This window comes from Leucopleurus acutus, assembly GCF_964270905.1.
Source record: "Leucopleurus acutus genome assembly, chromosome: 7".
NCBI classification, from domain to species: domain Eukaryota; kingdom Metazoa; phylum Chordata; class Mammalia; order Artiodactyla; family Delphinidae; genus Leucopleurus; species Leucopleurus acutus.
Window position 1 is genome coordinate 93,853,354 of NC_139150.1, and position 25,037 is coordinate 93,878,390.

The 25,037-nt window shown below is 53.5% G+C and overlaps 1 protein-coding gene across 1 annotated transcript; it reads right to left on the minus strand.

Annotated features, from left to right (window-relative positions):
- Positions 1-1,811: 1,811 nt before the first annotated feature.
- SEMA4D (semaphorin 4D) lies at positions 1,812-24,049 on the minus strand (the record flags this gene model as incomplete). The annotated part of the gene is made up of 14 exons (XM_082842535.1): positions 1,812-2,802; positions 3,672-3,715; positions 3,804-3,976; positions 9,131-9,246; positions 10,019-10,241; positions 11,240-11,396; positions 11,479-11,654; positions 12,693-12,844; positions 13,653-13,766; positions 14,415-14,508; positions 17,658-17,756; positions 19,494-19,556; positions 22,393-22,538; positions 23,944-24,049. The coding sequence occupies 14 exons, from the start codon at positions 24,047-24,049 to the stop codon at positions 1,874-1,876; spliced, it is 2,592 nt and encodes an 863-aa protein (XP_082698661.1). The 3' UTR covers positions 1,812-1,873.
- Positions 24,050-25,037: the final 988 nt, after the last annotated feature.

The window sequence follows — 25,037 nt, forward strand, 5'->3', positions numbered from 1 at the left end:
ACAGTTTAGCATTGCTGGGGACCACCGGAGAGGTGCAGCCAGGAAGGCCGTGCTCGTGGAGGAGGCCCCCACTGCCCGCCCCCCACCTGGACAGGTGCCCCGCTCACCTGTGGCATGGCAGAAGAGGTGGAAGGTCCCCAGGGCATGCACGTGCTGGGCCTGGTCGCTGAGGAAGGGCGGCAGCAAGGTGACCTGCAGGCGGCTGTCAGGCCCCGGGCCCGAGGCCGGCCAGGGGCTTCGGGGAGAGGAAGATGAGTCAGGGACCAGACAGGACAGGGAAGAGGACCCCGGAGGAGGAAAGGGCAGAGGAGATGAGGCTGCGAGACAGAGGACAGAAAAGAGAGAGGGCTCTGAGGCAGAAGTCGTCAGGAACACACCGCATGCCAGAGAAGGGGAACAAAGTGCAAGAAAGACAGGGGCCCAGGCCACGCGGGGAGGCGGCGGGAGAGCCACAGGGAACCACGCGCCCGCGTCAAGGATATAAGCTTCTGTTTATTCGGTTACTTTCCGAACGTATACAATTCAAAGTAGAAAAATAAAAACAAAGTAAATCTTATAAAACACAAATGTTTACACCAAAACGGTCGAATCCTATCATGCTGGAAGATGACACTGTCCACACAGGCCACACACACACTCAGAGTTTATTGCTCTTTGCCACGGAAAGAAAGGCTCCTCTATGTGGGTGTCTGGAAAGCAGGAAATGGAGCGTGACGTCGGTGATGATTAGACTGTGCCGCCCACTTGCACCTTGAAAGAGGGCGACAGGCCTGGCAGGTCCGTGGCGGCGGCATCTGTGGGAGGGGTGCTGTGCTCACCAGCCTGGCTGTCCCCGGCCGCCCTGCTCTCTTCCAGTTATGGACAGCCCGGTTAGGCCAAGTGGAGAGTCTGGGCAGGCAGAGGGCATGAGATGGAAGCAAAAAGAAAAAGGAGATGTTCAGATGACCAAGATGTCCCGGTGAACGTTCTGTCTGGGCAGGAGGTTTTTGACCAGTGGCCGTGGGCACTGGATTGTAACTCACTCGTCCCCTCAATTCTGGGCCGGCCCAGCTCCACCCAGAGCATGCTGGGGGCCACATCCCTCCCTCCAAACCCTGCCCGGTGTTGTGAGACAGTCCTCCACAGCCTTCTCCTCAAAAGAGTTAAAACAAGAGTTAAAAAAAAGGTACAGAAAAAAAGTCTCTCTGAAAATGATGCTTCCCTTAAGGAACATTTTAAAAAAAAAAAAAAGGACATGTTCTCAAGACATGGTTTTGTCTACATTTCTAAAAGCAGAAAAGAATGCATTTAGCAAAAGTAAGATTATCCCTGAGAATCTTAAGCAACATAAGCCATACCTTTACCCTAATATACAACAAAATTCAGAAGATGTACATCTTCCAAATATTAAAACATCTGCTTTAGTAATTTAAAAAATGAACGACCCAACACGCCAACAGAATTAAAGCAAAAATCCTAAAAAGTAATTATGTGGAAGAAATGGTTCGTGCCAACCTGGACAACAAGCGATAAGTTACCAATCTGATAAACTAAAACGTCATTTCCAATCTGGAATTAAATTCTCTTTCAGTGGCTGCTACAAGGAGGGGATGCTCATGGCCCAACTCTTCCCGGGCCAGTGGCGGCCCAGCCGTCTTCCCGCCGCAGAGTGGCCTCGGGCAAGCTTGCAGGCATGACTCCAAGGGCCCCACCGACCAGCAGGCCGGCCGCGACGCTCGCCGTTTTCCGAAAGGACAAAGAGAAACCAAGTCACAAGCGCGACCCAAGAGAAAAGACACAGAAGACTGAGGTTTGCTGACGATGGCTACCTACGCAGCACTGGACGGGGGACTGAACTGGCAACACAAAGACCTCCCGGGGAGCAGCGGGCGCCTCAGTCCCCGTCCGCGTCCGAGTCAGCGAACTTCAGCTCGCACTTGACGTCGAATGGCCGGTCCCTGACTGGGAGCTCGTCGATCTTCTGTGAGTCCTCCCGGTCAGTGGGCAGCCTGCTGGCCATGGTGTCCTGCTCTGTCTCATAGCCAGTGTCCAGGGCCGGCTTGGGCTGCCCCCCGTTCTGCTGGGAGAAGCTGCCCTGCTCCACCAGCGTCTCCTTCACACTCTGCTCGCAATCCGAGAAGTCCGACGTGGGCTGCTTCTTCCCGAGGAGCATGGCCGAGCGGAACTTTAAACACTGTCCGGGCAAGTAGCCCTTATAGCAGTTGTAGGTGAAGAGGCAGAGGAAGAGGACGAAGAAGAAGAGGAAGAGAAACATGAGGAGACGGTTGTCACTGGACTTGAGATACATTGTCTTCTCCGAGTGGACCTGGGGGACCGTGTTGATGACAATCTTTGGTTCACAGGACATGCTGGTGGGCCCCTCGGGGCTGGAGGGCAGGGCGATGGCACTGGGAGTGGTGACCTGCAAGGCTGGGGTCTGGGGAAAGGAGCCTTGGGTGGGCCCCGCTGACACTTTGGAGGTGATCCTACTACCTTCTGTCCGTGTGACCGGCGAGGTGGAGGCCACCGGAGTTCGAGGGACCACCTTGACCTCCAGAACGTGCTTGGCCACCACCTGCAGGACTGTCTTGTTCTTGACCCTCTCCTCAGACAGGCACTGGTACACCCCACTGTCTCCTTCTGACAGGTTGAAGATGAGCAAGTTCTTCCTGCCCACCAGGCTGTACTTGGGGCTTTCGGCCTTGAGTACGCCATTCTGGAACTTCCACACCACCCGGGCCAGGTTGGACTTTTGGGAGCATTTGAGTTCTGCTGTGCCACCATGCTTGAAAAAATGCTGCAGGTAACTTTCTTTAATTTTATCTGGAACATCAAAATAAACGTGCACAGCATCAACAACCCTGCTCGATACTTCTTTCAAAACTAGGTTAACACGCACAAGAGGACACAAGAGTTTCACCCTGTGGAGCAACATGGAATCTTCCAGAACAGCAAGGAGATAAAGACATGCGTGACGGAAAAGCAAAGATTAAGACCCCAATGGCAGCCCTTGGGGACAAAGAAATTGAAGCCAACTCTGAGCAGAAGAAATCCTGTTTCGCACCCTGATTTCCCAAGAGAAAACTCCCCAGGCCAGGGAGGCTGGGCAGCGGTCAGCTGTGCCTTCTGGTGGCGGCGCTGAATCAAACAACGGGCTTCTGCTAGCGGCTGCCGGGTGTGCTAGCCGTTCGGTGGGCCTTGGCGCCCTCCTCCTAAACTTGTCTTAACTGATGACAGCTAGCGAGCGGGTTAGGGATGGGAGGGCAGGGGCCCAGGGCACGCCTGCCTTCAGCTGGGACATGCCTGACCTCCTGGCAGGGGTGGGATCCCCCAAGGGGAACGGGGACTAATCTCTCATGAGTTCCTCCCTCCTGTTCACAAGAGGTGTAGGTTTTGTTTAACGCGCCCCAAGCTAAGCAGAAGAGAGAGGATGCATCCCAAGAGCAGACGTCACAGTTTGGGATGGAGAGTGCCTTCCAGTAAACAAATACACTGTGCGTGGCTTCAACATCCTGTTCTGTGATAAAAGGGACAGAGAAACATCACGGGGTCTGCCACGAGATTACTTGACCTCTGTTCCGAGTAGAGAAAGAAAAACAAAATGTACGAAATGCCACACCAGCAAAGCATCATGAAATGGTTACGTGACCTGGCCGTCCCTGAAGAGAAGGCAGCGAGGACGAGCAACTTACCGGGGCAAGCGGACGCATCCCCACTCATTTCCTGAATCAAACCCCTGCAAGACAACCGGGCACAGGTTACACAGTGCATGCGCTTGACACCATGGGGCTGGGCGGAGCGCCTGCATGCAGTGGGGCTGGTACCTGCTGGGGCCATCGGTCTGGTACAGGGCGATGCAGGCGGCCGCGGCCGGGCTCCAGGCGCAGTAGGGATCCCGGGCCAGCACGCAGTCCTCGCAGGTGCCATGTTTTCCGCAGAAGGCCACGGGGGCCTGCACCACTCCCGAGTTGGAACCGGCATAGACAAACCTTCTGCCCTGTGGGTGTGAAACAGATGAGAACGGTGGGCACTGGATGGGGGCAGCCCTCAACGTGCCAGGTGCTTCTCTAGCTCATGGGGAGTGATGCCAAAGCTTTGTCACGAGCTTCTGGAGGAGGAAGCGGAACGAGGCCAGGTTAGATCTAAGACAAATCTGCACTGCAGCGTCGTGACAAGACGGGTGGATTTCGGACAGAATCCACGGGCTAACTCAGAGTGTGCTGGGACTTGGTCCAAATCCCTCCCCTCCCCCGTCCGAGGACCCACCTTCATCCTACCCACCAGCAGTGCATCTCTGCACCTCCTCTGCCTCCTCTGTGTGCAAGAAGACCCACTAGCCTGACACTCCCGACTGCCCTCCCAGCCTCACTAGACCAGAGGCCAAAGGGCACAGCCTCCAAAGCCCATCTCGTGCAACACGTGAGCACCAGCACACAGACGGCCCGTGTCAGTGTGTGAATCCAGCGGGGCTGCAGTGAACACAGGTGGAGAGTGAACAGAGCTCTAGTAAACAAGTGAAGAGGCATTCATTTCTCATGCATCTACGTTTACGAGAAATGAACGTGGCTGGGAAAATGGACAACCACGCTCAGAAGCAGAGAGCAAAGCAGGCTCCTCCGTGTTTTGGAATGCTGGGCCTGGGACGTCTCCACCCTCAGGCTGATGCCGCCGGCACCCGCAGCACTGGTAGGGAGCCGGGCGCACGGGCAGTTGGGGCAGGCTGATTTTCTCACGGGACTCAGCTAGAACGAGGGCTCCCCCAAGGAGTCCACCTGAAGCCCAGCAGCAGACCCAGGGCTGGCAATTCACATACGGCATTTTCTCTCTCCTTTGCTGATAAGCCTCTGTCTCACCCTGACACTCTAGAAAAGCCATTGGTTAATGTCAAAAGATTCCCAAGTTTCCACAGAGCTTAGTATTTAAAACACAGCCTCTATCCTCTGAGGACATGTTCTGAATTAATTTCAGAGTCCGGCTGGAGTGCAAAGGCCCTGGCATTACATCAGATCTCCTGGCCTGTGATGCCTTGAAGGCCCAGGGGTCACAGACCCACCGTGTGTGAGCACAGCCAAGAGAGGGCAGTCCCCTGTGCAACAGAGTCAAACTGTGATGGCAGGTGGCAGAGAGAGTCAAGCCCAGTGCAAGCCTGTCCATGTCGGCAGAGACCCGGGCAGATGAGGCCAGGTGAGCCCATATTCGTAAGAAGGAATCAGGACGACACCCTGTATCACAGTTGGGATCACGTGGCTCAGAGGTGAGGAAAAAATTCCTGGGGAGACCGGCCAAGTGGGCAACTTCAGTGCGGTCCTACGGAGGGGCCCTGGAGAGGGCTCGGACACTCATGCACCCTCCTCACACCACAGCCTGCTCAGCCTCCAGCCCTCGCTCCCCAACAGGGCAGGGCCTCCCCAATTCCAACGAATGTGGACGGGAAGGGAACAGAAAAGTGGCTTGAGATCGCACAGCAGCAAGCGCTGCAGGCAAGGCCCATGGGTGGACATGCAAGTCAGGGGGCGAGAGGCAGCCGGGTGTCTGAGTAGCCTCAAGGTCACCCACAAGTAAGTGTCAGCCGCCGTGGGGGCTGAACACGGCCCCCAAACTCTTCAACTCCTCCTTCCAGGAGCTGGGGCTTAGCTCCCCGCCGCCCCCTCCCGACCAGGTGGACTGGATCCACTGACCACAGGGTGTGGGGACAACGTGGAAGGAGAAACCGAGTAACTCTGAAAAGTCATTGAATCCGTGTCCCCGAGACAGTGGTCATCTCCCCAAATGCTCAACCCCAATTTCAACGCGAGAAAACATCAGATATGCCCAAACCGAGGGGCGTTCCACAAAACGCCGATCAGTTCTCTCCAGATGTGTGAAGGTCGCCAAGATAAGGGCAGACGGGAGCCGTCAGACAGACACCAAGGGAGGCCACGGGGGGCCCTGGAGTCAAAAAGCAGGTTGTGGGAACGCGCGGATCGGGCGTGTGGAGGTGAGTGCAGGTGCTGTGCCAGCGGGCCTCCTCGGTTAGGCAGGCGCGCTGGGGAAGGGCCACAGGACCCCTGTACTATTCACCCCAGCTCTTCCGTGAGAGAAAACAAGCCGGCCAGGTACCACCCGGCACCTGTGAGATCTGCTGAGTGCACATGTGCCCAGGTGCCCTCCTGCTGGCCCCTTGCGGGTCCCCACCCTCTGGGTGACTGTGCCCTCAGCTGCAGCACCAGGCTCTCTCAGTCACATCTTGGTCTCTGTGCACACAGGTGGGTGATTGTGGGTGGACATGGCCAGAGCTGGAGGAGCTCCCACCTTTGCTGTACAGGTGGCACCTGACCATCAAAGAGCGTCCCCGGGAAAACCACACTCAGCCTGCTCCATGGGCCCAGAGCATGCCTGCCATGTACGCACAAGAGACTGGAGAACACGGCTGTTCATGCAGCAGGGGGAGAGGCAACCCAAGTGTCCACCAGTGGGTGAATAAACCAGACGTGGTGGACGCGTGGGATGGAATACTATTCAGCACTGAAAAGGAAGGACGGACATGGATGAACCTTTAAGACATTATGCTGAGTGAAATAAGCTACTCACAGAAGGACAAATGTTGTAGGATTCCACTTATATCAACACGAGGTTCTTAGAGTAGTCAAACACACACAGACAGGAAGGGGAATGGTGGGTGCCAGGGGCTGGGGAATGGGAGGAAGCGGGGAGTCAGTGTTTAATGGGTTTGGGGTTTCAGTTTTGTAAGATGAAGTGCTGGAGATGGGTGAGGATGAGGGTTGCGCTATGTGAATGTACTTAATGGTGCTAAAGTGTACACTCAAAAATAATTAACGTGGTACAATTTATATGATGTACACTTACCACAATAAAAACAAAAAACAAATGCACTTGTCAGGGGAGGGCAGGTAGTGACCAGGGACCCCCCTCCCTGGTAGCACTTCCTGTGCTCCCCCAGCCCTGTGGCAGCTGCTCGTCAGTTTTCTGCATTGAGAGCCAGGCATGATCGACCCAGAAGAGGTTGCTGGTGGGGAATGGGGAGGGGGGAGCAGGTGTCTTTTTACCCCAAACAGCCGCCTCCTGCTGCCACGGCAGCACGGACAGCATTCTGAAGCCACCCTGAACCCACTAGCCCAGGAGAAGGTGTGGGACCCCATGGGCACCTGAACCACATCCCAGCACAGTGGAGGCTCCTGTGGGAACAGGCAACTCACTCCCTGCATGGCTAGCCCCCGGCCATATGACCCATCCTGACCTCAGGCAGGTGAGCACAGGATTCACCTGTCAGACTTCGCACAGGTGGTACTGCCCCCTCCCTCCCTTCTCCCTCCCCCATCCCTCCCATGGGATCAGCACCCACATGCCCTGGAAGACTTGGGTTCAGGATGGCAGGGCCAGCTGGGTCTGTGAATGACGTTGTGGAGCAGAGCCGAGCCCTGTCTGCACTGGGGGCCTGGCCTTGGTTCTGATGAGCACTAGACCATCTGGAGGCTGTGAGCGTGCTTGCCCCAGCCGGGCTGAAGCACCTGAGCAACGTGGCAGTGGCCAGAAGGGCTCCTGGGTTTCCCTGTTTCAACAACGATGCAGGTGGGCCTGAGGGAAAGGGGGCCAAAAGCACCCACCCGAGAGGTACAGATGTCTGGTAGCCTAACCCCATTAGGCTACTTCGTCTTCCTTCCCTTTTAGAACTGGAGCAAGAAAACACACACTGTGGCGGCCAAGAGGGGAAGTGACCCTGCTACAGGAGTCTGAAAACCAGATCCAACTCCTCAAGCTCATGATGCCGGGGAGAGGACGAAAGACCGTGTGTGGAGTTTACAAATACGCATCTGACCAAGAGGTCGCCTTCTTTTCTTTCTCGCCTGGCTATCGGGACCCCCTTCCTACTGCCCACAGCCCAGGGAGGAGTGAGCCTGGGCCCCACGATCCGGGTGGAGGCCCCTACCTGGAGCCAGGGCAGGGAGGATGCTCTGAGGGGCTGGAGGAACAACCTCTTTCCAACGTGAAGAGAGGATGGCCCAGGAGTGTCATGGGTCAAAAGGGAAAATCTCAGCAACAGGGCGACGCCATACGAAGCAAGGACAGCCTGGCTTGGTGCTTCCAAGCAAGGCTTTGCAAACAGGGTGCAGGTGGGAGAGGCCAAGCGATGGGTGGGCCTGCAGTGGAGGGGAATTCGACGTATGGCCAGGCTACCAATTTCTGATGCTGACCAGAGCCTGTCAGCCCACGGGTCACAGCATGGGGAGTCACAGGGCAGGGCTGGGACAGTCCCAGGGTCTGCCGTCCCTCACCGTATAGATGAGGAAACCGAGGCAGGACTGGTCCACCCAGGCTCACAGTCACGCACCTGGAGCCAGGACATGGACGAGGTCACCCGGTGCCCGGCCTGAGCTCTGCTCTTCACTCCCCACCCCGGCTGTAAACCCAATGGCACACTTCCCAAAGGCCACTTTGGATGTACAGCAGGGGACAGCCTGTGGACCACAGGGCAAATCCAGCCTGCTGGCTGTTTCTAAACAGCCCATCAACTAATAGTGGGTCTCACATTTTCAAACGGTTGAAGAAAAATCAAAATAATAATATTTTGTGACATATGAAAATTCCACGAACTGCAAAGCTCAGTGCCTGTAAATGAGGATTTGGTAGAACATAACAGGGCTCACTTGCTTCCGGACTGCCCACGGCTGCTCTCAAACTGCAACAGCACGGGCATCAGAGCCTACAACATTCACTCTTGGCCCTTTACGGACAAAGCAGGCCGGCCCTGGTGAACGAGACAGCGCCTCATGAAACGGGGCTTTACAGACACGGAGCGTCGCTACTCAGAGGACGCTTTTCTGTGCAGATGAGGAAGGTGCACGGAGGGCACCCCCGCCAACTGGGTCTTACCCTCACCAAGTTCCGGCACAAGAAGTGTTTTCACAGGCCAGTGAGCCCCCCGACAGCATCGTACATTGGTCCCAACAACTCGGTGAGGTTCTGCAACTTTTAGGACACAGTTTGCCTTCCCTCCACCCCATACCCCACAGCTCATGGAAGGACTTTCTATAAGAGCCTGAAGGTCGGCTCCTCTAGGCCAGATGGACGACGGGGCCTGCCTGGTGCAGCCCGACCCAGCCTGTGGGCACCGAGATGTGGGGCCATCCAGCCGGCCACCCAGTCACTTTACCTTCTTGGAGGACAGCAGCAGGGTCTGGACGGGCTCGAAGTCCTGGAAGAGCTGTGTCTCCTCGATGATGTGGACGTTGTTCTCAAGGCTGATGGCTTTGTGCAGGGCACCCCGGTCTGCAAGGTCAAAGCTGCAGGTTACTCCCCAGGAGGAGAGGACGGTGCTGGCACTGTCAGCCACGCAGCCAATGGTCACCATTCTGCCTCCCAGTCCTTCCCCCAGTAGAAGGCTTAGAAACAGATGTTTTTGCATTAGACACGGAAAAGGAAAAGCCATCAGCAAAATAAACAACTGGACTGACATGGGTTATCCCATTTTTATCTGAAAAATAAACAGCCCTTTGTTGACTTCAATACCCCTCATCAGAGTAGTTGACACTGTGTCCTCCAAACAAACGTGACATGGTTCTTGGGCTGCACTGGCCTCTGAGGGTGCCATCCTTGTGCCAGGAGCCCCAGGCAGGGGAGACTGGTGGCTGCGCAGCACCCAGAGCTGACCACAGAGCCCGCCAGCTGCTGCTGTGCCTGGCTACCAAGAGCATTCCAGAAGACTTGTGTCGGAGTCTACGGACCACCAGGAAAGGTGTGTCTCCCAGGGCAGGTCAGGACAGGTGTCAGGCAGGGAAGTAGGACGTGCCCATGTGCCGGCTCTCAGCAGCCTCCCTTTGCACCGCCCAGACCTACCACACCTGAATTTCTAGATCTGGGCCAGGACTCGCATTTTTAACCAGCGCCCCAGGTGTTCTGATGGTCACAGAGATCTGAAGCCATCCAGGTGTGGTGACTTCTCAGAAACGCTTCCACGCCCTAACAACCCACTCAGGCACCTGGGGGAGATGCTGGCTCCGGGAGGCAGAAATTAGCTGGACTCACCCACGTTCTTACCCACCTGTGCTGACAAACATGACGTCATGGACCGTCCCATCCAGGGCCCAGGTCCTGTCCACCACAATCTGCGTGTAGTTCACGTCACTCTTGATCAGCCGGGGCCTGTTGTCTATCGGGGTCACGGAGTCATCCATCAGAGGGTGGTCTTTGACAAACTGCAGAGTCTTATCTGGTAGGTTGAGGGAGCTGGAGAAGTTGGCCGCACGCGCCTCCCGGTTGATGCACTGAAGGGAGCAGACCACCCGTTACTGCGGGGTGCACGGGCACATGGCACGCGCTCCGCACAAGAGGGGAGGCTTCCCCGAGGTGACGAACTTAGGACTACACAGTGGATTTCTTGAAAAAATGGAAACACTGAGGTGACCTTTCCCCAGGAATCTGAAGACACAGTTATAAAGCAGGGAGGAAATGCAACTGTCTTTTTGTCCACAAGACACAATTGTGTCTCATGATACATAGTCAATGAAGTAATTTTCATCCATTCATAAATGAAAAAAGCATATCACACTTCTGAAATTGAAAAATACACACTTATCATTCCACATCTCTCCCAGAAGAGAAGCCTCGAAAAATGGCTAAAAATAGTCCAATTCTAGATATAAATAGCATAAAGGTCAAGAGCACAAAGGATTCTTTTTTCTATCCTAGTTCTTGATGTTCATAAACCAAAATTCATGACCACAGGTGAACACCTTTTGCTTAAAGATACGCATGAAAGGAACTGACCTGTGTTAGCAGAGACGTACCCCAGAGAGGGGGACCATCCTGGGGGAGTGAGCTCCAAGCACCAGGCCACTCTCCCAGGTCACAACCCCACCACGGGCCATGTACACGGCCCAGCTCACCAGTCACATAATAAACGGATGCAGCTGCATCGGCCTCGACACCCACACTGATTTCTACATAAAATTCACTACTTTTAGGAGAAAAAAAAATGTGACTCATATTAACAAATGGAGAGTATCGCTCATCCCTTTGCTAAGAAATCGTGTGTTTCTCTGCAAGAAACAGAAAATGAAAAAGCTCTAATTTTATTACGCAATGTTAATCCCACAGTACAGCTGGTGCCAGCCAGAAGAGCTTTCTTGTTCGGGCAGTTTGTAGCCACAGCTGTTACACAACACACCGATGAGAAGAAGCCAGGAAAAGGAGAGTGTGCCCACGGCCCTTCCCAGTCCCGGGTGGACGCCCGTTCCCCGTGGAGAGAGCCCGGTCCACTTACCGCCCCGGGCCGCGGTGTGGGCACGGCCCCGTTGTAGCGCACCCACTTGGTGTGCGACTGCTCCACCGTGGCGCTCTGCATGTACTTCCCACGGGAGAAGACTGCCTCAGCTGTGGACAGGTTGTAGGCGCACACGGCCGAGAGCCCCACGTTGTTCCTGGGGAGGAGGGGGCGACGTGACTGCCCTGAATCGGGAAGCGCAGTGGAAACACCCCCAACCCACCCACCCGGGCACTCACAGCTGTGGGGTGAAGACCCCATAGAACATGGGCTCCTTCAGGCTGGGAGACCTGAGGACAAAGACGTCTCGCAGCACGTTGAAGACGAGGTTGCTGTCTGGCCGGGAGCAGATCAGCCTGGCCTTCAGGAAGGAGGTCCACTTCTTCTGTAAGGTCCTCAGGCCGCCCTGATCCCCCTGTAACCCCAAAGACACGTGTGGTAGGAGGAGGGCAGACTTCCCCCGTGAGCAGGTGATAAGTGATGTACTTGGGCCCAGAGCAGCTCTGCCTGAATGAAAGGAAGCCAAGGCTGAAAAGGAAAGCTGGCTGCAGACTACTAGTGACGCCAGCAACTCCCTTCATGCCAGCTCGGGTCATCGATTGAAGCACAAAACCAAACCAACAAAACCCTCTCGACGGACCAGTCTCCCAACTGTAGCTAGAACAACTGTTCGACTCTGCCCACACTCTGTGTCATGCAGCAGACCCCCGCCATCCTTGCACATGTTCACTGCTTTGGCCCTTTGGCTCATGTGCATCTCCAGACTCACGACCCGTCCATGAGTGACTGGCAGAGCCAGGGGCTGGCGGACGCACAGGCTCCCCAATCTGTCTCAAGCCAATGTGTGTACGTGTGGTCTCCCCCAAAAGGGGCTCCTTGTGGGAGATCAAATCTTCACTTCCTTCCAGCCCCCAAGTTATCTGCTGAGGTGCTCTGGTCCTGCCAGGTCCTCCAAAACACTTTTCAGTGAACTGCCCACCAAGCAGCAATCGTGAAACACCCCTGACGTGACTTGGTCTGGAGAGAAATACCAAAACTCTTACAATTGGATGCAGAACATGAAATCGATGTATCCTCACTTATTCTGGACCCAGTGAAAATGCACCCCTCCTCATCTTTACGTTGGAATGGAAAAACCCCAATTCCAACAGAATTTGGTTAACACAATATAGAAAAACTAACTTTTTATAAACTGGGGGAGGTTTGAGGGAGGTGTGTTAAGATCAGAGCCCTGAGGACAGTCATCGTCACACACGGGGCGGGCGCCCCTGTGGTCTCCAGGGAGGCCCGCAGGGAGGACAGAGGCCCGAGCCCTCGGCCCGTCCACACTGACATCTGTAGCGTGGAAGAATAAAGTGGTCGGGAAATGGACATCTCGGAGGAAGTGTGGAGCCTGGGTGACACACTCTCACTGAGGGCTGGGACCAAAGAGAAGAGGGGGTGCTGGGCTCACCTTGCAGACCCTCGCTACCCGTGGGATCATCAGCTTGAAGACGAACTCGTACTCCACAGACACCTCTGTGAAGAAGAAGTAGACCTTGTCGTCCCCGTCGTCCCCGCCCTCCGGGCTCTCTCCTATCACGTCAGCAAACACGAAGCTGGGCTCTGCAGGGAACAGATGCTCTGGTTATGCCTGTGCACACCGAGGGCCCGGGCACCCCCTACCGAGGATGTGGGAGGGTGTCCACACCACACCCCAATCAAACGCCAGGGCCCGGGAATGGTGACGGTGCCCATCTTGCCCTCCTTGGCCTAAGGAGATGCCCGAGATGGGGGTTTTGAAGCACAGCCTCCCGGTCCAGCCCAACAACTGAGGGCTGGGCCTCACAACTGGCAGGCAGCCTGGGGGCCCCAGGGAGCTTGATCCCACCATAGCCTGGAGACCCACTGGAAGATATGCATTTGCCAGTTTAAACAGCACGTGCCTAAAAGAGACAAACTGCTGACCACCAGATCCAGGTGCCCCAAGGTTCTGGCTGGCTGGCCGATGCCCATGAGAAAAGTCCCCTGTGAGCATCTCTGTGAGCCATCTGGACTGTGAATCCAACATGGACACATGATGTCCAGACATAATGGTATAATATCACATGCTGATGTAACGAGCCTGAGCTCGCCATTCTGAGCCTCCCAGATCCGTTTTCCAGAAGGCGTAAAGGCAGGCTTGAAATAGCGCTCTCTTAGCAGAGAAGAAAGCAAAGAAGCCCGTGGATGCTGGCTGTGGAGCCCCCGGCAGTTCCAGAAGCGCCCCTACTGCACTGGGGCTGACGTGAGCCCCGGGACGGAGGAGGGTGAGCCGCAGATGCCCTCCTGTGAGGCTGGGAGCCGGCAAAAGGAGAACTGGAGTGAGGGCTCTGCCGGCGAGGAAGCCGCCCCGAGCAGAAACACACCTTCCGTGATGCCACCTGCTTCTTACCGTTCAGCCAAGGAATTGCATACTCCGTTCTCAGAGGACTGTGGGAAGAATTTCGGGAGATGATGGGTTCGCTTCCCAAAAAGTTATACGACGTCCCAGAATAAAGCTCTCCATCTTTGGGCGGAAAGAGGAAAAGGGAATCAACACTAGTGTCGGGGACAGACGCTCAGCACCGCATTCTCCTCCCAAGCTAACACAAGTCCTCCCAGGAAGCGGAGAGACTATCGCCCTGCTTCTGGGCGCATGTTTCTGCTTCCTGAGTCTTCTGTTTTGTTTCTTTGACATGGGTAATTTTAGGCTCCATGTTAAACTGTTAGGGGCAATAAGTAACACAACGCAAGTAACTCCTGCATCCAGTAAAATAACAAACACAACAGTGGGTGCACACAAGGCTCCTGGCCTGCTCGCCTTGGGTGTACAAGGCCGTTCTGAGGCAGGTCATGGCTCAGTCACAAACGTCCCTCGAACAGGAGCATTAACTCAACGTGGCCGAGTAATCCAGATGATTTGCACAAAGGACAGATATAAGATAATCTCTTCCTACAAATCTAACCTGAGGACTGTGGAGGTGGCTGGTTATCCTACTGAACAATGAATTCAAAAGCTTGTATCAGCGGGTCTGTGGAGAGGCTCCTGTACCTTCTGTGAGGATACTGAATATGGGAACGAAGCAGAGGGAGACCCCTGTGGAGGAGGAGGAACGGGACCTCCTGGCGGTCCAGCAGAGCTAAGCCAGGGACAGACCCTGAGAGCAGGACTCACCAACCATGACGGACGTGTAGCTTTGTGCTGGGTCAAAGGGACACCTTCCTTTGCCGTCTTCATTTTTGCCCAGAAATTTAAAGGATGTTAAGTTCTATAATTGAATGAAAAGAAAGAGTGCCATAAAATGTCTGAACTTCTGTAGTCATAATATATCTTTGTGGGACCATTTAATTTACAGACTCACTCTTCTGGGGGGACAGAGGAGAGAGCACATGCACGGTCTACCACCTGGTCCCAGGTCTGGACACTGGTGCCTTGGCACCCTCTGACACCCTCGAGAGCGCCTCCAGATCTTGGAGCCTCAGTTGACTCTCCTATAGGACAGAGACGGCAATGCTGATGGCTCTAGGGTCGTAGAACAGCCAGGGAGAACCAAACACAGGATGTGCTCCGGAAGGGACTGGAAGGCCACGTGCAGAACTTTAATATCAACAAAGATGCCTTCAAAGCAGCGGGGGACCAGGCTATCCAATAAACAGATAACAGGAAAAAAGGAGCAGAATCTCTACCTCATTCCACCCATCGAAACACACTCCAGGTGGATCGATGATTTAAATATTAAAAACGGAACCGTGCTGCACTAACAGAAAGTATGGGTGACAATTTCAGTCTTGGGATAATCTCTCCTCACCTGACAAGACAGCCCAAAGCCAAGTAAGGGAAAAAATGGACAGATCCAGTACACAAAGCACTGGGAAGCGTCTGTCCACAGAGATGAGACAGAAATTGACAGTGACAAAGAGGGGGAAATGCCTGCAAAATGACAGATGAGGCATTTCCATCCCTGAATATACAAGAAGCTTGTACAAGTGAGTAATAAAGCATTTCCAGGAGGAAAACAGTCAAAGCACAGCAAGTTAGAGAAGAAGAAACCTATCCGGCAGCACAGACAAGAAAGGATGCCTGAGCTGCCAGCAACCCAGGAAGCACAAGGCAATGAAAGTGCGGTACCATTTTCCACCTGAAAGCCTGGCGAAGCTTAAGAAGACGGACACCCAAACTGCGATGGGTGGATGGGCAGCCCTGCTGTCTGTCAGAGCGAGGGAAACATGTCACAGACGGAGCAGAGAGGGCTCAGGGGCATGGGAAAGATGCAGTTACATTTCTAACAGGCTGGTGGAAATAATACACAGACTTTTCACCTCTTAGGTTAGGAGGTGTGAACTGGGGTGACAGTGCACCCCACTTGATGTGATTCACTGACTGCATTTCAAGAAGATGTTTGGGGAAATCTGAACAGGGACTGGAGGTTAGATGACATTAGAGAATTATTGTATATCTCCTTAGATATAATGACAAACCCAGCATTACTGTAGGAAAATGTCATTATTCTGAGGCATGTGACAGCATTTAGGGGTCATGGGTGTGCTCACACCTGTGCACACATACGGACGCTCCCAACCATGCAATCTGTGTGGTTAGAACACGTGTGTGTGATCAACTTTTCTGTCGGCTTGAAATTTTTTTTAAATATTGGGAAAAAATATAGGTCTAGATTTAAATGAAACATATGATTCCCTTACCTCAACAACTGACATGCACATGGAATTTAAGTTTAAATTCCATACCTTAAGCTTCTAACTATAGAGTTTAGCCAGGAAATCCTTTCACGTGCAAAATGTTTCTAATATGACTAATGTGACCTAAGGAAAAAGAAACTACGTCTGTCTATGAGGACTGAAGATCTCAACACCTAGATGCACCCCCTACCCCGATCCCAACCTCTGTTGCCAGAGTCTGTGGACACAGACAGCCCGGCAGACCCACCCTATGTATGGACCCCACCCCAGGGGTCTGTGTGCGGATACAAGGTTTTCGAAGCAGGTCCTTACTTCGCCCATACTTTGTCCTGTCATGTATCTCGGACTCAAGCTTGGAAAACATTTTTTTAATTCCAGTGAATTTAGGGTTCTAGCAAACTAAGCTTTCCACTTTAGCATACTTCACACTTGACAGTTACTCACTAAATAGGGACAAACACTAGAAAATGTGCTTCATTATCGCTCCTCAAGTGCATTTAAAACACTCCTCCCTCTTTGTGGTTGTTATAAATGGCTCATCAGATTATCTGAATAAAAAGAGTATCTCCCAGAGAGGAGATGCTGCTGTCTAATCCGCTCTCTCCTTCCGGCTACCGTCAGCAAGGGAATCAGGAGTGGTGGGAGGGCGGTGTAAGAGTGGGGGGCCCTCTCCAAAGGACCCTACTGACAACTGACGAGGCTCAAGGAGAGTCAAGGACATGATGCAGGTGATGGAGAGATGGGTCCTGCTTCTATAACCGTTCAGCAAACTGGCACTGTGTTGTCACTCCTCAGAGGGAAGAATTCCAGAACTGTCTATCAGTGGGCAACTTGTACCCCAACAGCCAACACTGAACGTGGTGCCCCAAGACCAGAGCAGCAGACACCATTGTAGTGAGCCCGGGCTGCCATGACGACCACAGACAGGGGTCGGGGGAGCTGCAACCACACATGTTCCTGCCTCATGGTTCTGGGGGCTGGAAGTCTGAGATTAGGGTGCCAGCATGGCTGGTTCCTGGTGAGAAACCTCTTCCTGGCTTGCGGACAGCCACCTTCTTGCTGTGACCTCACGTGACAGAGGGAGAGAGCTCGAGAGCTCTGGTGTCTCTTCCTCTTCTTATAAGGCCATCATCCTATCAGGACCCCGGCTTCATGACCTCGTTTAACCTTAATTACTTCCTCATGGGCTGCATTTCCAAATACCATCACATTTGGAGAATTAGGGCTTCAACATATGGAATTTGGGGAGACACAAACACTTCGTCCGTAACATATATGAACCAAGAACAAGGGATCCAAGCGCAGAAGTCCTGAGTTTTCTACTTGACCAGGGCCCATGTCATAGCCAGGGCTCCCTCACAAAATACAAAATGTGACAAGGAGAAATAGGCAAGATGCTGGATCAGGGCACATTGATGCTTCCTCTCTGTCAACACTGGCCTTCCCAGAAGGTCCCCCCACTGCCCGCTCTGCACTATGGGCCAGTGGTCCTGTAAGTCCTGCACCCAGTCATGCCCTCAGTCATGGTGGTTTACAGACTGGAAGGCTTAAAGGAGGCCAGTGAGTGGGCAGAGGCCTTCTGCGGAGCCATGGACCACCCCCATCCCCACACAGCTGGCAGGAGAAAATCCTCCCAGACTGCAGAGTGGAGACCACTTGCTGCTGCCTCGAGCCCCACACGCTGCTTTAACTACTGACCAGGGGACCTGCGCGGCCTTACCAGGTGGTCACAGGCTGGCTGGAACGCATTGGTCCCGCACACGTAAAGGGCACTGGCGCTGAGGGGCTGCAGCACTCGGATGTAGTTAAGGCATTCTGTCTACAAGGAAGAGAAACACATGGGTCAGCCACCATGCAGGCTCCACCGGACGCCCTCCCTGATCCCAGCTGTCCAGGCTGCTCACTGCACAGCACGAACCAGCCAAGCACACGCCCGACAGCAGCTCCTCACGGCTCACTGATGACCAACCCGGCTGTGAATTCGCTGCCACCCTTCCACCTCGGGCCTCAGGTGCCATCCATCTGCACAGGCTAGCCCTGCCCAGCCTGGCACGGTGGGAGCAGGCTCCCGGAGACCCGGCTCCACCCCTGCACAAACCTAAATCTGCAGCTGGCCAGAGTGCTTCTGCCTCTGCAGGGTCCACAGGCCGCTGTCAAGTGCCAAACAGATTTCACCTCAGTCACTGATTTATACTCAGCAAAAGTGTATCAGCCAAAAAGCAATGAAAGCTGACCTCAAACCTTACTGGACATCTGGCACAGGGAAACACGCATTCACTCTCACTGAACACACAGACCATTCATTGTGTTGGCAGGCCCGAGGGGGTGTGTGCTGTGCAGAGTTCCCTCCACCTTCCCTTTCTCTGGGGGACCCCACCCTCGACACCCCAATGTGCGGAACTGGAAGCAGTGCTTCTCAGGAGAGGGGTGTGTCCGGCCCGCCTAGCTCAGGGGAGAGGCAGGACTAATGAGGGGCTCCGAGCCCGGCTCCACATCAGAAAGGCCCCGCAGGAAAACCAGATGCCACTGAAGAACCCACCCACTATTTTAGGCTGAAATGTACTTGGATTATATGTGCTAGCATCTGAAATTATCTCCACTCGGGAAAGGTTTTTTTTTTTTGCCGCGATTGTTTTGAAACTGGTTGGAAGTAATTCATCGTCCCTGAAAGAACTGGGAGGGACCCTTGTCCGCTGTATGGCCTCCACGTGGGGCTGGCCAAAGTGCCTGTTCTAATTTAGCTCTAAGACAACTCCCTGCGACACCTGTTATTACATCGCAATGCCTGCATTTTCCCTCATTTCGAATTTAGTGACTTTGGTGAAAGTGTTTAGTACTTTGCTAAAAAAGTTTAGCCAAAACATTTTTTCTGTTTTTGTTTTTTTAAATTTTAATTGCTTTGAAATTAGCCAACAACTACTGAAACTGACTATAACCCAGCTGTCTTAACCAACTACCAGGGAAGATGGGGCGCTTGTATTCCAAGACTCCGACATCGGCCCAGCACCAGTTAGGGGCAGGGTAGCCCAAGTGGGTGGTAGCCATAACCCAGAGCTCCGGAGGGAGATGGATGGACACTCAGCCCAGCGCTTCCCGGATGGCCACCACACTGAGATGCCCAGTATCTCCTAGCGAAGGAGCAGTATCTCAAGGCACAGATGCTGCCAGCAATCCAGAAATCCTACAGCAACCCCTCCAGGCCACTGGAGCTCAGGGAAGGCATGAGCCCTGCACTGTACACCTTTAGGCCAGCAGGCACCAGACATCGTTTTCTGTAGTCAAAGTTTCAGGCCATTTGAATAAATTCAATTCAGATAAACTTTAAAGTAATTTTCTAAAGCCTAGTATGTTTGGCACTTGCACTGAGAGCCCCAGGCTCGCCACTTGGGAACAGGGAGGTAACCTGCAGGATGAGTCGCGATGACGTGAGCAAGCCTGGCAGCATCCTGAGGGCGGGGCAACCTGCCTGGGCTGCACCACAGAAGTCGGGGCGTTCGGGAGAGTCAAACAAGTAAGACAGGCCTGGGTGGGCTCTGAAGCTTGCAAAAGAAATTACCTGTTTTGATTTCCCCTTTTCCGCACATTTTGCTTTTTTATCTTCCGAGACCTTCCAATATGCCTGTGAGGAAAAACGAGAGTCCATTTCAGTGCATGTTCCCCCTTTAGAAGGAGATACTGGTATAAAAAACATACAGTTTACAAAGCACATGGTGGTGTTTAGAGCACAGGTATTTCCCAAGACATTAATATCTCAGATTGCAAAGTGAGGCTCAGAGAGCAGACGCTGGGACCCGTGAGCTTCATGAAAGTTCTGTGATCCGCATGCTGCAGCCAGGGGGCCTGGAAGGCGGCTCCCAGATGACTGCTATTCACTGAAAAAAACTGCAAATATTAAGTGACTGAAAGTGGGGAGGATCCAATTATTTATCAAGAAAATAAACTGCAGGCATTTTCTTTTCTTTTTTTTTTTTGGTCGCACTGCGTGGCATGTGGAACTTTAGTTCCCTGACTAGGGATTGAACCCGTGCCCCCTGCAGTGGAAGCGCAGAATCCTAACCACTGCACTGCCAGGGAATTCCCTAAACTGCAGGCATTTTCAAACATCAAGTGGGTTTTCTCATCCCTTCAAAACTGATTCTTGAGTCTAGTAAAATGTCTTGACGTTTACTTTATCAGTAGAACAGCAGGGTTATGATGCTTTAAATTTTATGTGATGGTAGCAGGTGAAAGTGATGAAGCCACGGGGCTCCCTCAGGTCAGATGTCTTCCCGCTGAGATCTGTGCTCCTGCTTCTTCCACACCAGGTGGACGAGCCAGGCTGGCAGATGCCTCAGCCCCGCACATTCCAGAGGACAGGGAGCAACAGCGCTGCATCACAGAAGGCTCCCAAGCTCCTGCCTCACTGTCCCCAAGATGCCCCATCTGCCCGTGTGATATTCCAGGATTGATGCCAAAATATATTTCCTCCCAGAGAATCAAAGCTGGCCGTAGGGCACTCAGAGGTCAGGAAGTACACGGTGCTTCGCCATGGCAGTGAAGTGAATCCCCTAGCAATGTGTTTTCAGAGAAATGGAAGTGCTAATCAGGACACGTGAAAGCAGAACAAAGTCCCATTTCCAATAGCAACTTCCTTTAGAAATTAAAATGTAGACAATTTCATCATTATCTACAGGCAGTGCATAAGGACACAGGAGCATGAACTCTGACAGGCCCTTGATCATGGCGTTTTCACTGAAGCTTGGCTGTAGTCCTTTCACTTTTTTTCCCTCTTTTACGTCTACAGAGCCTAAAGCCTCTCGGTTACCCACAGTGATGGCATTAACAGAGCAACGGGGGCTCTGACTGAGCACCTGCAGGTCGGCACAAGCACACGGTGGAACCACGATGCTCCCAAGACGAGATTCTGAAAGGTAGTGTTAGCCTGAGTTGTTGGAAAGGAGAGTAAGGCTCAGAGGAAGGGAATTCAATGAACACAGGGACTAGGGGCTGAGCAGGGCAGGCCCTTGGCAACCCTCTGCTCTAAGTGCCTACTGTTCCAAACACTTTATTTTCAAGGGGTAATAACCAGAATCTCGTTTACGTGAAACAGAAATTAAGTACTATGCCTGACTCTGGAGACTAACACAAAATGAAACAAAAAAATAAGAGATCTGGGGCAGAAAAGGCACAAGGTGAGCATGGGCTGGCTTGATTCCAGAGAACCAGAAAATTACACCAACCACTAGGGTGGTGTCTAAGGATTCAGGAGCAGAGGAGAGGCTGCCAGAGGCCAGGAGGGGACAGACTGAGCATTGGCTACAATGGCTTGAGGCACTTCAAACACGTTTAAAACCACGAGTCATGGTCATACTAAAAAACCAAAAACAGTCCAAAAACCCACTGTCTCCCTTTGGGAAGAACTTACTCATTATTTGGAAAACTAGTAAATAAAGGCGAAGATTTCAAGCACTGATCCTGCCATGTCCAGAGGAACTGGCCTCGGGAGACGTGAATAGCTGGCAACGGGCATTTCCCCGTCACCGACAGTATTCCAGCTCACAGATGGAGAAGGAACGGTAGAGGCGGGACGTCCCATTCTGCAACCCTTGACGTGCTCCAGACTGCGACAGTCAAGGGCCAGGAGGAGGACGCCCGCCTGGGTGGAGGGTCCGGCCTCTCACAGGAGCCAGACCGGGGCTGGGGGCCAGACAGGATCGCGAGTGGTTCTCCCAGCCAAGTAGACCCAGGGCGGCTCCTAGGAATGGAGACTCCACGACGGACAGAGTGCCTGGCCACACAGACGGCCTGAGTTCAACCCGATCAAACGGAATAGTCAAACATCATTTATGAGAGAGCCCGTGAAATTTGAACACTATTTGATGAAATTAATTTGGGGGATGCAATAACGATAGTTTGGTTATTTTGAAAAAAGGAGTCCCTTCCTTTAGGAGATGATCAGGGAAACATGTGCAGATGAAGAACATGTGTTTGGGATTTGCAAAGCCTCCCAGAGGGAGCAGAGGAGGAAGACGTGGATGGGAGGATGGGGGTGAACCCCCGGCCTGCGGGAGCCTCGACGGGTACAGGGTTCATCATATCACTCCCTCTGCTCCCGTGTGTGCCTGAGATTTTCCGTAATAAAATGTTCAAAAATCCAAGATAAAAAGAGGGTGACCCCTGGGTGAACTGCCAGCCTGGGGAGGACGGAGGCTGCCAGGGGACACCCTGAGATGGGGCTTGGTAGACACAGGGCGGGAAAGAAGCTTCAGGATGACAGGGCCCTCAGCCCTGGTGGACAGGAAGGCTGCTCGCTAGACGCACAGGACGTCCGTGGGGCTGGCCACTGGGGTAAGCAGGCTCCACAGCCAAGAGAGGGCCTGACATCCCAGGAGGAGGCCAGTGTGTGGCTCTGAGGAGAAAACACTGGAAAGGGTGTGTGGCCCAGACAGCAGGGGAGCGGGGAGCCCACACCATACCTCATGTTGCTTCTTGGAGATATTGTGTGCGTTCAAGGCAAACACGGCTTCCCGGGCGCCCACGTACAAGGTGTCCTTGTCCTCACTCAGCAGCAAGGACGAGTAGTTGAAGATGCCCGGCTCGTGAAATTGCACCAGCTGCACCTCTGGGGAGGGCGGAGTGGGGGGAGAACGTATTAGGTATTTCTGAGCTTGGACACACCCTGAGCATCTGGTCTCCTTTTAGTGCGTGGCTGTCTCATTAGAGCCATGCATGGGTCTGCTGCCACAGTGGACAGGCCCCAGCCGAGGCCAGAACTCAGTCACCTTTGGGTGGAGGCTGCCACCAAGTGTGAGGCCCCAGAGCCACTGTGTTCTACCAGTGCTGCGGCCTGACTTCCGTCCTGCTCCGCTCCCTCCAGCCCAGCTGAGTTCCAAACCCGGCAGCGTGACCTCCTAGGAACATGACCTTCAGGCAGCGTGACCTCTTTGCAGTGTAACCTTGTGACCTCCCAGGAGACTGCAGGCCAGACACCTTAAACTGCTGACCACTGTGGTTCCCTCTCCCTCCCATCAAACTCTTGTCTATGTGTATTTAATCATCCACAAGTGAGGTTTATAGAGAATATAACTATTTAGGATATCCTTATTCAGAAAAAAGTCATTTACCTCAAAGCCTTTAAAGAAATCTATTTCAGTGATTACACCCCTTAACCCAAGCATTTTCCAAGGATATAACCACCACAAACTTAAAAAGCAGAGAAACAAATGACTCTTTCACTTATTTGGTAATTGCATCAATAGCTATTTAGGAATATGAGGAATTTAAGGATGAGCTATTTAGGAGTAATATAAATGTATTGACACTATTTCTTAAGGAGCTATTTCTGCTTTTTGACCATCCCAGAGTCAATTTTAAACTTGGCTTTCCATCTGTCACCAAGCTCTGATTTTATTGAAGGGTTAGGTGGTCACACTTCTGCTCTTCTAATTTCCCACTGTTGAAGAAAGATGCACACAGGATAGAGGCTCTCCCAGCACACACACTGCCTGGAATTCTGCACAAGACAGCTCCAGCCCTGCAAGCACACCTCGCTCAGGACCACTGAGCCTGAAAGACTGGAGCGGACGGTTCCTAAGACACAGCTCCCAAACGAGGAAATAAACAAAAGGGAAACTAATAAATAGCAAATGAAAACGACCGGCCTGACGCTCAGCTACACATAATTAAATAGCCTCAAAATATTGATACTACTTGGTGTGGTTTGTGCTCAGGCAGTGCACACCAAACGTCATCAGGCACAAGGAAGATAAACATCCTTCCAGGGCCCCCCCGCACCCCGCCCCGATTTAGAAGCCAAATCAGCAGGCCAAGAACAAGCCCTGCGAGTGTTTCCAGTTATCGGACCATCTCCCCAGAAGCGGCGGTGCAGGCCGTCTGCCCACACGCAAGTGCCAGGAGGCCAGACCCAGCAGAGCAAAGGGCACCTGTGCATCTCAACACCACGAGCAGGGAGCAGGGTGGCCATTCCCTTCAGATGCCACCAGCGCCTGACACGGTTCTGCCCTCACCTCTGTGCTCCCAGGTGATCCTAGGTATGGGTGCAAACGTCACCGCTGTCCCAAACACCACTGTGAGGGCGGCGAGCAGCCCCCCGACGGGGGCGCACATCCTCATCGGCTGGGGCCGCAGTGGGGACTTCAGCAGCAAATGCCCGCGGGCAGGCGAGCCCACGGTGGGTGTCAGGATGGTCGCTGCTCAGAGCTGCAGGGCAGCCTGGAGCTGGTGGGCGGCGCAAGCCCTAAGGCCCCGCATTTCTCAGCACTCTGGGTGAGGTCGAGCTGCTCTCACCACTGCAAATATCAAAGGCCACCTGGTTCTTAAACAGCGTGCTTCTCTACAGCCCTCTGAAGAAATCCTGGAAGAAAGTGAAAATGAAGGGTTACGAGTCAGGATGTGTCGTAATAACGCCTGCTTTCTGTTTGCTCAATATCCCCCCACGGCTCTGCTCTCACCACATCCCCAGCCACGGACTCTGTCTGCTGAGGAGAAGAGAGTGGTGGAGACATAGAGGGCTTCCTGTGGGGACAGCCCCACACAGACACCGCATCCCAGAGTTACAGGAGTCAGGGCTTCCTGGTCCTCAGGTGGGCCCGGAACACAGGACAGACACAGGGACCCAGACCAGGGAGACAAATGCCTGCCTGGCTGCCCAGCTTCCTCCCTGTGCGGACACTGTGTCCAGCTGGTAATGCGATGGGAAGGTAGGGAACGGAACCGGGGTTTCAGTTTCCCTCAGAGGCTCTGGCTTCCCAATTCCTGTAATACTCATAGAGGACGACAGCCAGAACTAAAGACCGGAGAGCTGCACGGAGGCTGAAATGTGAGAGTACACACACAGACACACACACAGGTGTATGTGCAAGCACACACATATGCACGCATACAGATATGCATGCCTACAGACGTGCATGCATACAGACACATACACATGCACGCACGCATGTCCTGGTCGTGCAGGAGAAGCTGACCTCCTGCAGGGGACAGGGCCACCCCAATGGCCTCGCTCCTCCAGCCTCACCGCAAAAGTCAGCATGTCATGGAAACTGGTCATGGCCTCTGATCTGTCACTGAGATGAAGCACCTCATGGAAAGAACAGGCCTG